At 39.9% G+C, this 12,611-nt stretch overlaps 1 protein-coding gene across 6 annotated transcripts in view; it reads right to left on the bottom strand.

Annotated features, from left to right (window-relative positions):
- The window catches only part of ACSL6 (acyl-CoA synthetase long chain family member 6), a 38,081-nt gene that overhangs the window by 7,697 nt on the left and 17,773 nt on the right, over positions 1-12,611 (bottom strand). For 2 of the 6 annotated variants that reach the window (XM_025168477.2, XM_088134766.1), the window contains exons 10-17: positions 11,903-11,980; positions 10,674-10,808; positions 7,459-7,593; positions 5,625-5,720; positions 4,745-4,817; positions 3,931-4,019; positions 1,078-1,194; positions 213-356 (exon numbers count right to left, since the gene is read on the bottom strand). In XM_025168477.2, the coding sequence (XP_025024245.1) occupies positions 213-356; positions 1,078-1,194; positions 3,931-4,019; positions 4,745-4,817; positions 5,625-5,720; positions 7,459-7,593; positions 10,674-10,808; positions 11,903-11,980 (867 nt within the window). Of the gene's footprint in view, positions 1-212; positions 357-1,077; positions 1,195-3,930; positions 4,020-4,744; positions 4,818-5,624; positions 5,721-7,458; positions 7,594-10,673; positions 10,809-11,902; positions 11,981-12,040; positions 12,119-12,611 lie in introns of all 6 variants that reach the window. The other 4 variants (XM_088134763.1, XM_088134764.1, XM_088134767.1 and 1 more) reach the window with 3 other exon arrangements.

The following is a 12,611-nucleotide window of genomic DNA, read 5'->3' as shown; positions in this document are numbered from 1 at the left end:
CATAAAGTACTGTACCTATATTTCACGTATGTGGAAAGAAAACAAATAATTATTTCCAGGCAACTATGCCACACTTGTAAGAGGAAAGTAGTGTACCACAGAAGAAGATAGCTATCTTCTTCACTTGACCTTACAGGAAGCCACAATGGAGATATTCAAATTACAAAACAGGAAGAGAAACTTGACTAAATTATAGAAATGTGAAGTGTTACCTGTAAGCTATCTCCATGCACATATATTTGGGAAACAGGTTCACTACGAATGTAGATATTTTCAATTTTTTCTGGTGCGATATACTCTCCCTGAGCCAATTTAAATATATGCTTCTTTCGATCAATGATTTTGAGTGTCCCATTCTGTGAGTAAATCGCAAAGAACAATTATGTTGATCTAAGAAAAATCATTAGGCAACAGCACTATACTTTAGCAAAATTACAGCTTATTTTTCATTCTGGGATTGGTAAGAGAAGCTAAAGTCATCTCCATGGTTTAGGAAAACTAGCAGCATAGGGCACAACCCTATATTTATTTAGTGGAAAGAAAATCTGCTATTCCGAATGAGGCTTACTGTCTAGTAAATGGTTTTGGGATCACAATCTTAAAATGTATTCAACCACATCAATAGTCTGTCTTTCCTCTAAAGATTTCTCAACCAGAGAGCCAGTGTGTTAAGTGGTTAAGTTGGATAAGGACTGGGAAGATCCAGGTTCTAATCCTTCCTCAGCCATAGAAATGTGGACATTTTGGTTTGGTCAATCTCTACCCAACCTATCTCACAAGACTGGAATTGGGGATACAATGAAGGGGAGACTGAGCTCATGGAGAAATGGCAGAATATAAAGCTAACAAATAACAACACTTTGAACCCACAAGGGCAAACAGATATTTAAACCCAAATTTCCCTGGAGAAGCCCTGATACTTCCTTCCTACATTACATCATCTATATTTACATGAATGTCATTGCCCAACTCATTTATTCCTTTATCATTTCCAAAAGTGCCAATAATCAATAAAGATGTAGCTTTTCAATTTCATTCTTAATGCAGAACATGAAAAGTTAGCAGTTCAGTACATACAGACAGCCACTTTCCAATGTCCCCTGTATGAAGCCAGCCATCCTTGTCCAATGCTTCAGCTGTTCTCGCTCTATCTTTTAAGTAGCCCTTGAAAACATTGGGACCTTTGACACAGATCTGAAAGAGAGATCAACAAGCTGTTTAACAGTAAGGTGTAGTAAATAGCCTCTGTTTACAAAACAGCTGCTAGATGTGAAGCAATCATGTTTACAATGAGAGCTAATTAGGTTACATACTATTAGGGCAACAGACTAATAAGGCAATCTCCCATAAAGAAGCATTTACAGAAGGGACTTCAAGCATTCATTTGGCCCAATAACCCCAAACTGATCTAGTGCTATCAACCTTATTCACAATAGCCTGTAAGCTGCCAAGAGTTGTTTGATTTTGGCAGGGTAGAACTATTACAAGTAAATAAATATTCTGATAACAACAGTGCTAATCTAACCCTGATCAACAGGTCAACAATTATTCTCTGCTCCATTATCACTATTATGCAGGTAGTCCCTGGTTAACAATGGTCATTGGGACTGGGATTTCCGTCGCTAAGCAATGTGATTGTAAAGTGCAATGTCACGTGACCACATCACTTAGCGACAGCAATCCTGGCAGTCTCCACTGCCATCATTAAGCGAGGACCTCATGGCAACTTCCTGCCGGCTTCCAACAAGCAAAGGCAATGGGGAACATGGCAGGAAGTTGCGAGTCCCAAATGGCTCGCAAGCAGGCCAGCGGGCAGGTAAATGGCTGCCGTGGCCTGGCGCAAGTGCAGCTGGGCCGAGGGTGGCTGCTGCCAGGGGTGCGAGGGCATGCAAGCCGCCCTACACTCTGCCACCTCTGCCGTCCCCAACTGACCTTCGCTGTCTTCTTCCTCCCACTGCTGATGAACGTGCCTGGCCTGGCCCTTTGCAAAGCTGCAGCTGCCCCAGCCCAGCACCGTGGTGTAAAGCCTCGGCTGCCCCAGCATTGAGGAGCAAAGCAGTGGCTGTCCCAGCCCAGCCCCTCAGCAGAAGCCCCTGATGCCCCAGCTGCAGCCCTCACTGGCCTGAACTCCATACCCCTACTGCCCTGCACTCTGCCGCCTGCAGCTGGCCTTCACTGTCTTGTTCCCGCTGCTGACAAGCCGCACCCAGCCTGGCTCTTCACAAGGCAGCTGCTGGCTGTGCCAGGCCATTTTCCTGAGATCGCATGCCTTGTCCAAATCATATGCAGCCTTCTCGTGAGGCTTTGGAAGGTCAGCTGGGGCGGCAGGGCCAGTGGAGCCAGGGCAGCAGGGCTGGCAGAGGCGGCAGAGTGCAGGATGGCCGAAAGGGCAGAGATGGGGGGGGGGGAAATAGGCAGGTGAGGGGAGTTGAAGCACCCCTGCAGTCATAAGTATGGGCGGGCTGCCAAGTGCCCAAATTTTGATCACATGATTGCAGGGACACTATAACGGCCATAACTTTGGGAACTGGGCATCATACCATTTGTTCATCGCCTCCCTAACTTCAAACGGTTGCTGAATGAATGGTCATTAAGTGAGGACTACTTGTACTGCAAGGAGGGTTTGTGTAAGGTTGTGCTTACAGGCAGTCCCCAGGTTAAGAATGTCCGACTTATGGACAACTCATACTTACGAATGGGCTGCCTATTATTAAAAATGGCGGACAGCGTTCTCCCAACAAACCGCTGAGGCTTCATGACGTTTTCATGAAACGCTAAAGCCACGCGTTCTTAATATACAGGCTGTTTTCAGCAGTTCATGAAAACATTGCGCAGCTTCAACAGTTTGTCAACTCAAGAAAGTGAACACCGTCCACCATTTTTAGTAATAGGCAGCCCGTTTGTAAGTACGAGTTCCGACTTACATACAAATTCAAGTTAAAGAAAGGCTTAGGAATGGAACTCGTTCTTAACCCTGGGACTGCCTGTACTTATCTCTGCTTCGGGGGCCAACAAGTTGTTAAAAACAGCAATCCCAACCAGTCACCCTGGCTGGATAGAACTCCCACAGAGTTGGCACTCCCATCTAGAACAGCTTAGAAAGGGGAGGGTTGGGGATCCCGTATTCACTCCCGGAAAACCCTCTTTTGACACTGCTTTCAGAGAACCAGTTCTGGAGCAGCAAAAGGAGCAGGGATTTCTCTGCAGCAGTGTTTCTCAAAGTGTGATCCAAGGACCCCTGGGGGTCCCCCAGGATTTTCTCAGGGGTCTGTAAAATCAAAATGATTTGCCAGATATTGAAAATATTTGTAAAAATTTAAAACAAAATCACTCTTCTCATTATTATTATTTATTTGTTCAAAGGGGGCTTTTCGTGAACAGTATTGGTTAATATTTAATAGATTTAATATTGTTATTTTTACATGATTCAATAAATACATATTCTGTGAATGCATCAATTTTAATTTTTGATATGGTAAATATCAATAAACATAACCCATACAAACAAAAACTCTTTTGGGGTCCTCCATAATTTTTAATAGTGGAAAGGGGTCCTGTGAGCAAAAAATTTAAGAAACACTGCTCTGTAATAAGGAAACATGCAAGGGCTGACTCCCATTAATGCAGGAAGATAGAATGAGCCACCCAAGGACCTACAATGCTGTAATATGTCAGAGAGCAATCCACAGTCCTTCCCATATCAGTTAGGAACATTCTTGCCACTATTAGGTAGACCACCAGTACTTTCACAAAGAATGTTAAGTGACTTGACCATTTCCTTTACTTCTAACACATTTCTTTTCTAATGGAACATGCTTTGAAATGCTCTATTTTGGCTTCTGTTTTAGAGCTCTTATCTAGAACAAATGGTATGGTTAAATTTGTAGATAAGAAACTTAAATGAAAAAGTACCAGTACTGTACACATTACCTCTCCCTCTCCTTTGGAAGAAAAGTAATTCAATTCTTCAACATCCACCAGTTTAATTAAATTACAAGGCAAAGGTGCTCCAACGTGGCCTGAAAATCAAATTAAGAGTATGTGCTTGGGGTTTTTTTTTCTCTTAAAAAAGTAAAACAAAGTTACAAAAAACCACCAGCAGATTATTATCATATAGCTATCTACATATTACTGAAATAGCAGATGTCATGTATGTGTAATTGAGTGAAAAAATTAATTACAAAATCACAATATCTCACAGCGAGACTGGAAGAGGAAACAGCCTATACACCCACTGCTTGTCTCACCCTGAAGACTATTCCAGAGAAAAAACAGTTCACAAATAGAGCTGCAGTTGATCACAAGTATTGAAGCTAGAATCCCAGTAAGCTACATGACTATAGAGATTTATATAACAGCTATTTTGTTTAACATTGCTTATACTTTCCACTGGAGAAGAAATGAACTATTGATTGGTTTTAAAAAGAACTTGCCTGTCTGGCAGAGGACATTAATGAGTCAGAAGCAGCCTAACAGGACTGTGAGCACATCGGTAAGTGTTTCTCAACCTTGTAACTTCAAGCTGTGTGGGCTTCAACTCCCAGAATTCCCCAGCCAGCATGCCTGGCTGGAGAATTCTGGGAGTTGAAGTCCACACAGCTTGAAGTTGCCAAGGTTGACAAAAAACACTGACACAGGTAATTCTCCTGCAGGCCTGCATGTTTTAGGATTCTGCCCTTGCTGCTTTCAAACTTACATGGCCACATTCACCTGTCTTTTATGAAGATGCCTGCTTTGTTATTACCTGATGTCCAGTCTCCTGGAGTGGTAAAGGTACACCCAGCTGTACACTCTGTTTGACCATAGCCTTCATAAACCTGTCAAAGACATGTTATTTAAACAAGATACTAATGTTAGTGTTTTATCTGAACACTGGAAGGAATAAAGATCTCTGCTGTGCTCAGAAGGGAAATTTATATCACTTGGAATCACTGGCATTGCCACTGTATGAGTCAGACTTCTGGTCCTTGAACATAAGAGGTAAATAAAGAAATTAGAAGTAGTAGATAACATTCTTGTCTTCCTATAAACTCAGAAAGTGGAGAGGGAAATGTTTTTGGATTTTGTTGTTAGGCGAGGAAAAAAATTATAAGTGGCTGAGAGGTGAATTATTGATATCCACCAGTAATAACATTTCTGAGGGCTAATGCTGTAAGCTCTGCCTGGACTAAAAAAGGAACATCATTAATTCCTGCAAAGAAAGGAGGAAGGCATTTGGGCCCATGATGCCCTTGAACCCCTGACAGTTTGAGTATCTGTCTACTTCAATAAAGGCAAGTGGCTGTATCAAAGTCCTGGAAAGACAACTTGGCTTGTAGGCAGTCCATCTAGAGAACACAGATGATTTTCCAGATGGTAGCTAGTCAGTAGAACTGGAAGGCAGAAGAATGGTAACTGCCGTAGTAATTTGTCTTCATCTTGCAATGATCATACCCAATAATTTGGTTAAAGTTGAGAGAAAAATTCTAATCTGGCCTTTGCTATGAGCCAAACATTCTTATAAGAGACTGAGCTTTTTAGGATAGTGACATTTCTATTATGAATGCATCTGATCTTCATCTGACCCTTAAGTAGAATTACTAGGCAAAAAAGGTGCATTTGAATAATGCTCTAGTAGAGCCTACCTGACATCCTAGTGCTGCTCGAAGGAAACCCAGAACTGTAGGTGAAGCAGGAGCAGCTCCAGTAACAATCATCCTAACACAACCACCCAGGCTTGCCTGTTAGACAAACACAATTTTGAAACACAACATAATATCATCTCATCCTTTTCTACTGCTGTGGGAAAATAGTGAAATTCTCCCTATGAGCAATCCCACTCCCCACAAAGGTAACTCCATCCTTGCTGTTCTTTCAGAGGGTCATTGAGACCTAGCTCTTCCAACAGGCTTTTGGAGGGAGCATTGATAAATGGACAACTCCTAAAGCTGTGGCAACAAGGATGGTAGGAGAGTTGGATTTTGGTTTTTTGCTTTGCTAGTCTTAATTGTTTTAATCTGAGTGCTGGATCATGGAAATACACTGCTCAGAGTCACATCTAACTGGAATGGTGTATAAGCCCTAGTAATATAATAAAATAATTAAAAGAAAGGAGTCTGCAGGAATAGTGTGACTGTTTACAATGTGCAAAGGCTTCCAATCTGCAGATCTATGTGTGTTGATTAACTGACGTCAGAGACATGGGTAAGTGGGACTGTTCATTGCTGCCCACAAGGTAAATTTTGCTACATTTTTTCAAATGCCTGAATATTGCTTCTATATTATTGCTTCCCTCAACCCATTGCCCTCCAGCTGTATTGGAGAGAACTCAGTTCATCTAGAAAACAAGTGGGGAAAGCAGTTACTATATATTGCCTAGGAGAGTATGTGTGAAATCATAAAGGGACCCACTTTTTAATGAGACTCAAGGAAGATTTAAATATGTGTACTGTATTTCAGAACTTAACGCACTTTCTAATCCTCATTCTCCAGTACTGTATCAAGATCACCTGGTCTGCTAAAAAGGATCACTAAAAACTCAAAAATCTTGCCACACACAATTTAAATGGAAAAAAGGAAAGAGAAAAGTAAATTAGCTGATAATCCACCAGGATAAATATCTGGGGAATGGGGAAGGAAGGGCAATTAAAAAAATGGGAAATCTCCCTCCCATAGCAAATTCCTGCAAGCTTCTACTCTAATGGTGATCTAAGGAAGAAGTTTTTAACTATTACGCTTACAGACCTGAGACTTACGTAGTTGCCTATACTCCCATTGTTTTTAGCATATTATATGACAATAAAATCAATCGAGTTAAAATCAATATTCTCAACATCAACCTTAACACAAGATATGAGTTTTGCCACTTTCCTAAGTACTGGGAAATTGGGGGCTAAATACACCTCCCTGGGGAGAACATTCCAGAGCTCGGGGTTCACAAAGGAGAAGGTCCTTTCCTGCACTTAGAGAGCTGACTTTCGAGGCATCTTCTAAAACATCTCTCCTGCTGATCTCAATAACTGGACAGGTTTTAAAAATACAAACAAATATTTCCTGTTCTTTTCTCTTGGAATTAAAATTATCTTAATTTTTTAAATGTTTGCTTTGAAATATTTAGGCCTTGTTCAAATGTGAATTTGAGTATAATTTACTAAACTTGATGGGTTACTTCTGTGAAAATAGGTATATTAGCTAACTCTCCAATACCCCCTCTAGAAGGTACTTCAATAGAGTATGTGTCCCCTCTCTCCCAGAGATAAGTTTTAAAATCTGTTTCATAAGTTTGCACCAAAGAAAAAATGACTTGATTATAACCAAGCTATTTTCCTATTTTTATCACCTGAATCCAGCATTTGCTGGAGGGCTTCACTCATCTCTACATTTATCCTACCCTTTTTAAATGCATTGAGAAACCTCCAGTGTAAATTGCATCTCTATTGTGAGTGATTTTCACAAGACACAGTTTTTATAAATTCTTACCTGTATTTTGTTAAAGAATAATTTATCCCATATACTGTCATTTCTAATGATCCCACTTTGAACTTCTGCCTTTTTACGCTTGGCGGCAAATTCAAGAAGCCAACGTTTCATAGGAGTGTCTGCTTGACTAAAGATCTACGAATTGGTGTAAAAGAACAAGGAGAAAGACAAGAAAAAGTTACTTTCATAGAAAAAAATGACAAGAAGCAAATGTATTACTAATATAAGCAGACATGACTCTGCAAATGGCATTAGTCCTATACAATTGTTGGAATTAATAGTAGCTGCACCATAAAGCTATTAGCAAAAAGCTAATCTACTGTCATTGTTTCTGAATTATGCTCTTTTCCTTCATTCTGTAAGGAAATTAAATAACTGAAATCTAAATGGAGATGAAGATATTTTGAGAGTTTTTATATGTTTAGTTTGGCATGGTTATATATAATTATTTGGGAAATTATGGCAACAGAATAAAAAACATCTGGTAACTGCAGAGAAATTCCCAGCTCTGAAAAAGCCAATTGTGGCTGATCATTATTTTTATTACTGTCATGTGAGGCAGTAATTATGCCAAATTTTCAGGATAAACCACTAGAATCATGTTGTATACACAGTTTTACATACAAAAAGAGTAAAGAACAAAAGTCAGACTTCATTTACATTACATTAATCATTCCACATAATTATATACTGCCTGCCAAGTGTGTACTTATTTGTATATACCAATAGATTGCAATAACAAATACATTAAAATGCAGTGTAAAATAACATTGAACAACAGCCTAAACTGCAATGGAGTACTGTATATGTGTTATTTCAAAGAGATGGTAGTCAAAAGATTGCCATAAGAGAAATGACTCTCTTCCTGGGTGTAATGAAGGAAACGTCCATAGGATATGGCATCTGATAATGATGGTGATGATGATATTATTATCCAATGATGCTTGCAACAGCTGGGCAGGTATAGGCAAGAAATATTTTCTCAATTATCCTGGTACCTTGCTACTTAAAATCTTAGAGGTACCTCCAAGGGTGGAGGGCTGACAAATGAAGTGCCTTCCCAATATAAGTCCCACCCCTTGTGTGCCTTTGTTGTGATGTCCCATAGATGCCCCTATGGATTGAGCTAGCAATACGGTGCTGTTTTTGTCATTTTGATGACAGCAGAAAGCTTCTCTAGACACCCATGGGTACCAGAATCAAAATACAGATTTGCAAGTTCCGTTTCCTATTTGGAAATCTGCGCTCAAGTATAAAATAAGGTAGGCAAATTTTGCATCTTGCTATGCTAAAATTCAGTGACAGCCAAGTAAAGTAACTAAAGTAAGCAATGTCTAGACATTCAAAGCCAAACATTAACACCACGTGATAAGAAAAACAGCACTGCATCACTAATAAAGACGCCCAAGCATTGCTGGTGTCTCTGCTACTGCAGACTTCAGTGTCATTCCCCACCCGCTGGTAAGGATGCAGGTGGGCAGAGCCCAGTCATCCTATGGTGTTAGCCAGAAGACTGCCTGCACACTCCTACAGAGGCCAGGCACAGAGCTGGAAATCAAGTAGTGTCAAGGCCAGCATTTTGAAGCCAAAGCCTTCCTAAGCTGCCAATTATGCTCTACAGGCATACTTAGTTTACACTGCAGATAACATACTTAGGCAAGTGCCTGTGGGAGAGAAGAATACACTTTTTGTAAAGTAGAAAATAGGGAGCCTCTGGGCCTCAGGCCCACAGACCAAGCCCTGAGCAATATGGGCCACAGAAATCAGACCTGACCTTTTGGGGGTCTGCAGGCAACAGTAAATTTCAGATAAGAAGAAATATAAACAGTAAGATTACAACCCTCATATCACTTGATTACAACCCTCATATCACTCATGAATGAGTGATCCAATTGTGTTCTCCTCTCTGTTCTATGCATGGAATTCAGTACTAAAAGGAATCTAATTGCAATCTTCACTTAGCATAATACCCAGGCTGAACACAAACAAGGGTCCCAAGATTGACTTCTGTCTAGGAACATTAAAGGAAAGCAATTTGATAGACCCTTGCATATGTACAGACATGTCCATTTGAAGACACAGTGTGATGGCTACAAAATTGAGCCCTTGCACAGATTTTTTGGCACTTTATTTATTGTCTTCAATTCTATGGCACTGTGTACACTGAGATGGTGGTCAGTGTTTCACTGGTTATTTTCCAACTACACACACATTATCTACCCCCTATTTTCTGTCTTCCAGTTCAAGGCAGAATGACTATGATCACACCAGCACTGACCAAGAAGAATGGAGGGAACAAGGTACAACAAAGCTTTTGGAATTTCTCCTTCTTCTTTGCAAGTACTCTAAGAACAAGATAATTTGCAAAATGTGAGTGGTCAGAATATAGCATGAAAAAATCCATTGTTCCTCCCTTTCTATCAAGTCTACTGTCATTAAGATGGGTAAACAGGTCTGTGAGAATGGAGACAATGGAGAACATTAGAATGCAATGTAGGAAAAGAATAGAAGTTTGACACTTGCTAAAAATGAAAAGACTAAAGAAATAGCTGAAAATATAACACTTTTTACTGAACAGGATTGTATTACACAAGAACAGAAGAACCAACTTTATTTCACTTGCTACCTGCAGAAGTATACCTGCAGTGTAGGCCTATTGCAATACTATAATAATTACACTGTCTCTTATGTATTTTGAAAAGACACAGCAGCTGTTTTGGAACAAAAATGTAGCAATCCTTTAGACTACAGTATATATATATATACCAGATACATTCATTCTGCCTTATCAGTTAGTAGAATGATACAAATGGACAAATTCTTATATGAATTAATCTCATTCTAGTAATTGTTTTTTCTAAAATTCTTTTTATTATTATTTCTCTGATGGTTCTGCAGCTTATATGATAGATTTTTCCAGAGCCACACTCATATTTCAACAAAATCCATTTTCAAACCTCAGATAAAACATTCTGCATTTCTTTTGTTCATAAAAATAACATCCAACCTAACAAGCATTCAAGTACTTAAATTTAAATAGAACATACTCTTCTACTGTACATTTCTGGTGCCACATTCTGAGTAAGTAAACTGGCTTACATAAAGGTTAAAAATGCAGCAGCCAAAGAATTTAAGGAAAGAAAGAAGTATCCAGTTCCAACATATTGGATAAGTTCATTTTTTTTTTTTTTGCCAACAGAAATGGTAAAAAGTACCTTATCATACATCCTATTGAGTAGCCTTGGCACGACAGGAAAGATGGTGGGACGCAGAGCTTTCATATCATCAGACAGCAAGCGAATATCCCCTTGGAAGAAGCCAATTCGTCCTCCATGACAATATACTACAGACTGTGATAAGGAAGGCAAAGGAAACAAATTAATTACTATGTTTTTACCCAGTATGCCCCAAATGTGTGGGATTATAAAACCCATACCCCTCCGGCATCTTTCTTATTGGTGGTGTAATGTCACTATTAAATAACTCCTCGTAGGAAGACCCTATCCAACAGTCTTGGCCATGTCATGTGCATAATAGAAGAACTATCTTGAGTTCTACCATTAGGGGACAGGTAATTCTATTGAAGAATCCAAGATTTGCTTCCTCACAATATTGATTTTCTCTGAAAGCCAGCAGTAGTGGGTGATGCCTATCCACCCTTATAGTTTAAGTTCTTTCAGAAAAGAAAGTCCATTCAAAATTTCAGCAGTAGTTGTAGGGCAAACAACTAGCTGTAAAGTTTAGGAAAGATAGTCTCTGGAAGAGAGGTACTTCATTTTAAGTTGTAAGTTGTAGGTTTGACTATTCACTTTAGAAGAGCTGAGAGTTGAAAGAATGCTTTTCAAAGTGAAGCAATAAAATATATTTTAAAACCACAATCCTTCTGGAGTAGCTATAATTTCAGGTTTAAAGCAGACTCACTGGCAGGACTTGTAAGTAATTTTTAACCGTGATTGAACTATGGAGAAACAGCCTAGTTTCTCCTTGAGCTTATGTATTCTTCTCGGTTTCAAGAAAAAAAGCAAAGTTCAGCTTCTGTTTTAGATTAAGTCCAATTTAGCATGTTTCTGAATCTTAAATTAAGGATAATTCTCACTATAATTAGTGGAAAGAAGCCAGCTTCAAGCCACAGACTGTGGAGATGGTTTGCTTTCATGAGCTTGAATAGGTCAGGCATGGGTGAACCCAGGCATAGGTGAGTCATTCTTATAATGCTATACTATGATTCAGTGCAGTGTATTTCAACTTTGGCAACTTTAAAATGTATGGACTTCAACTCCCAGAATTCCCCAGCCAACACACTGCTGAAGTCCACGCATCTTAAAGTTGCCACGTTTGAAAAACACTGACCTAGTAGCACATCTGGGCCAGCCCATTGCCTATTCGTCTCTTTTTATGGTATAGCACGGGAAAATGTTGGCTTCCACTGACACTAAGGCCTTACCTGTACCATTCTCTCAAACATGTGTGCTAAAGGCAAATAGGAAATGTGTACATCCTCATATGTAGGAGACCACTGACTCTGGAAAAAAAAACACAACAAGGAGCCCACGAGGCCTGGTCAGTCTAGGCAGTTTCTTACCTGTATCACTCTTTCAAACATGTGAGCCAAAGGTAGGAAGGAGATGAGTACATCGTCCTGTCTCGGAAAGATCACTTTCTGCAGATGAAGGGCATGGGAGACAGAAAGGAAAGAAACACTGACAGGAAGACACAACAAGAAAGTCATAAAACAATAAAAAGAAAAATGGCACTAAGAGGAGCAAAAGAGGGGTAGAGATTATTATGTGAGAAAAGAGAAGTGTTTGAAGTAATGCGTTAGGCCACGACACCAATGGAGCTATGTTAGCAGGAGTGGTGAGTAACACAAGGGTGTATGCAGAGAGCTCTCTCCACTGTACAGGGCACCAAAGGTGTCCGTTCCTAATCACAACACCAAAATGACAAAACGTGCATCATATTATCTAGGGTGACACAAACTCTGCCCTCGCATATTTGCGTCATGACATCTCATGCAATTATGGAAGGAATGGAGTTTACATCATGGCACATATTTTATCACTCCCCACCCCCTCCCCACCTTCTCCAGACACCTATGCAGGGCCTGTGTGTTCTGAGACCTGAGCTATGAACGTGCCCTCCTATTATCATGC

The sequence above is a fragment of the Python bivittatus genome, unplaced genomic scaffold, assembly GCF_059951505.1.
Source record: "Python bivittatus isolate LINGU-HERP-01145 unplaced genomic scaffold, Pbiv_v1 ctg000080_np1212, whole genome shotgun sequence".
NCBI lineage: Eukaryota > Metazoa > Chordata > Lepidosauria > Squamata > Pythonidae > Python > Python bivittatus.
The sequence above is the reverse complement of the archived record's forward strand: the minus strand, read 5'-3'. Positions and strand labels throughout refer to the sequence as shown.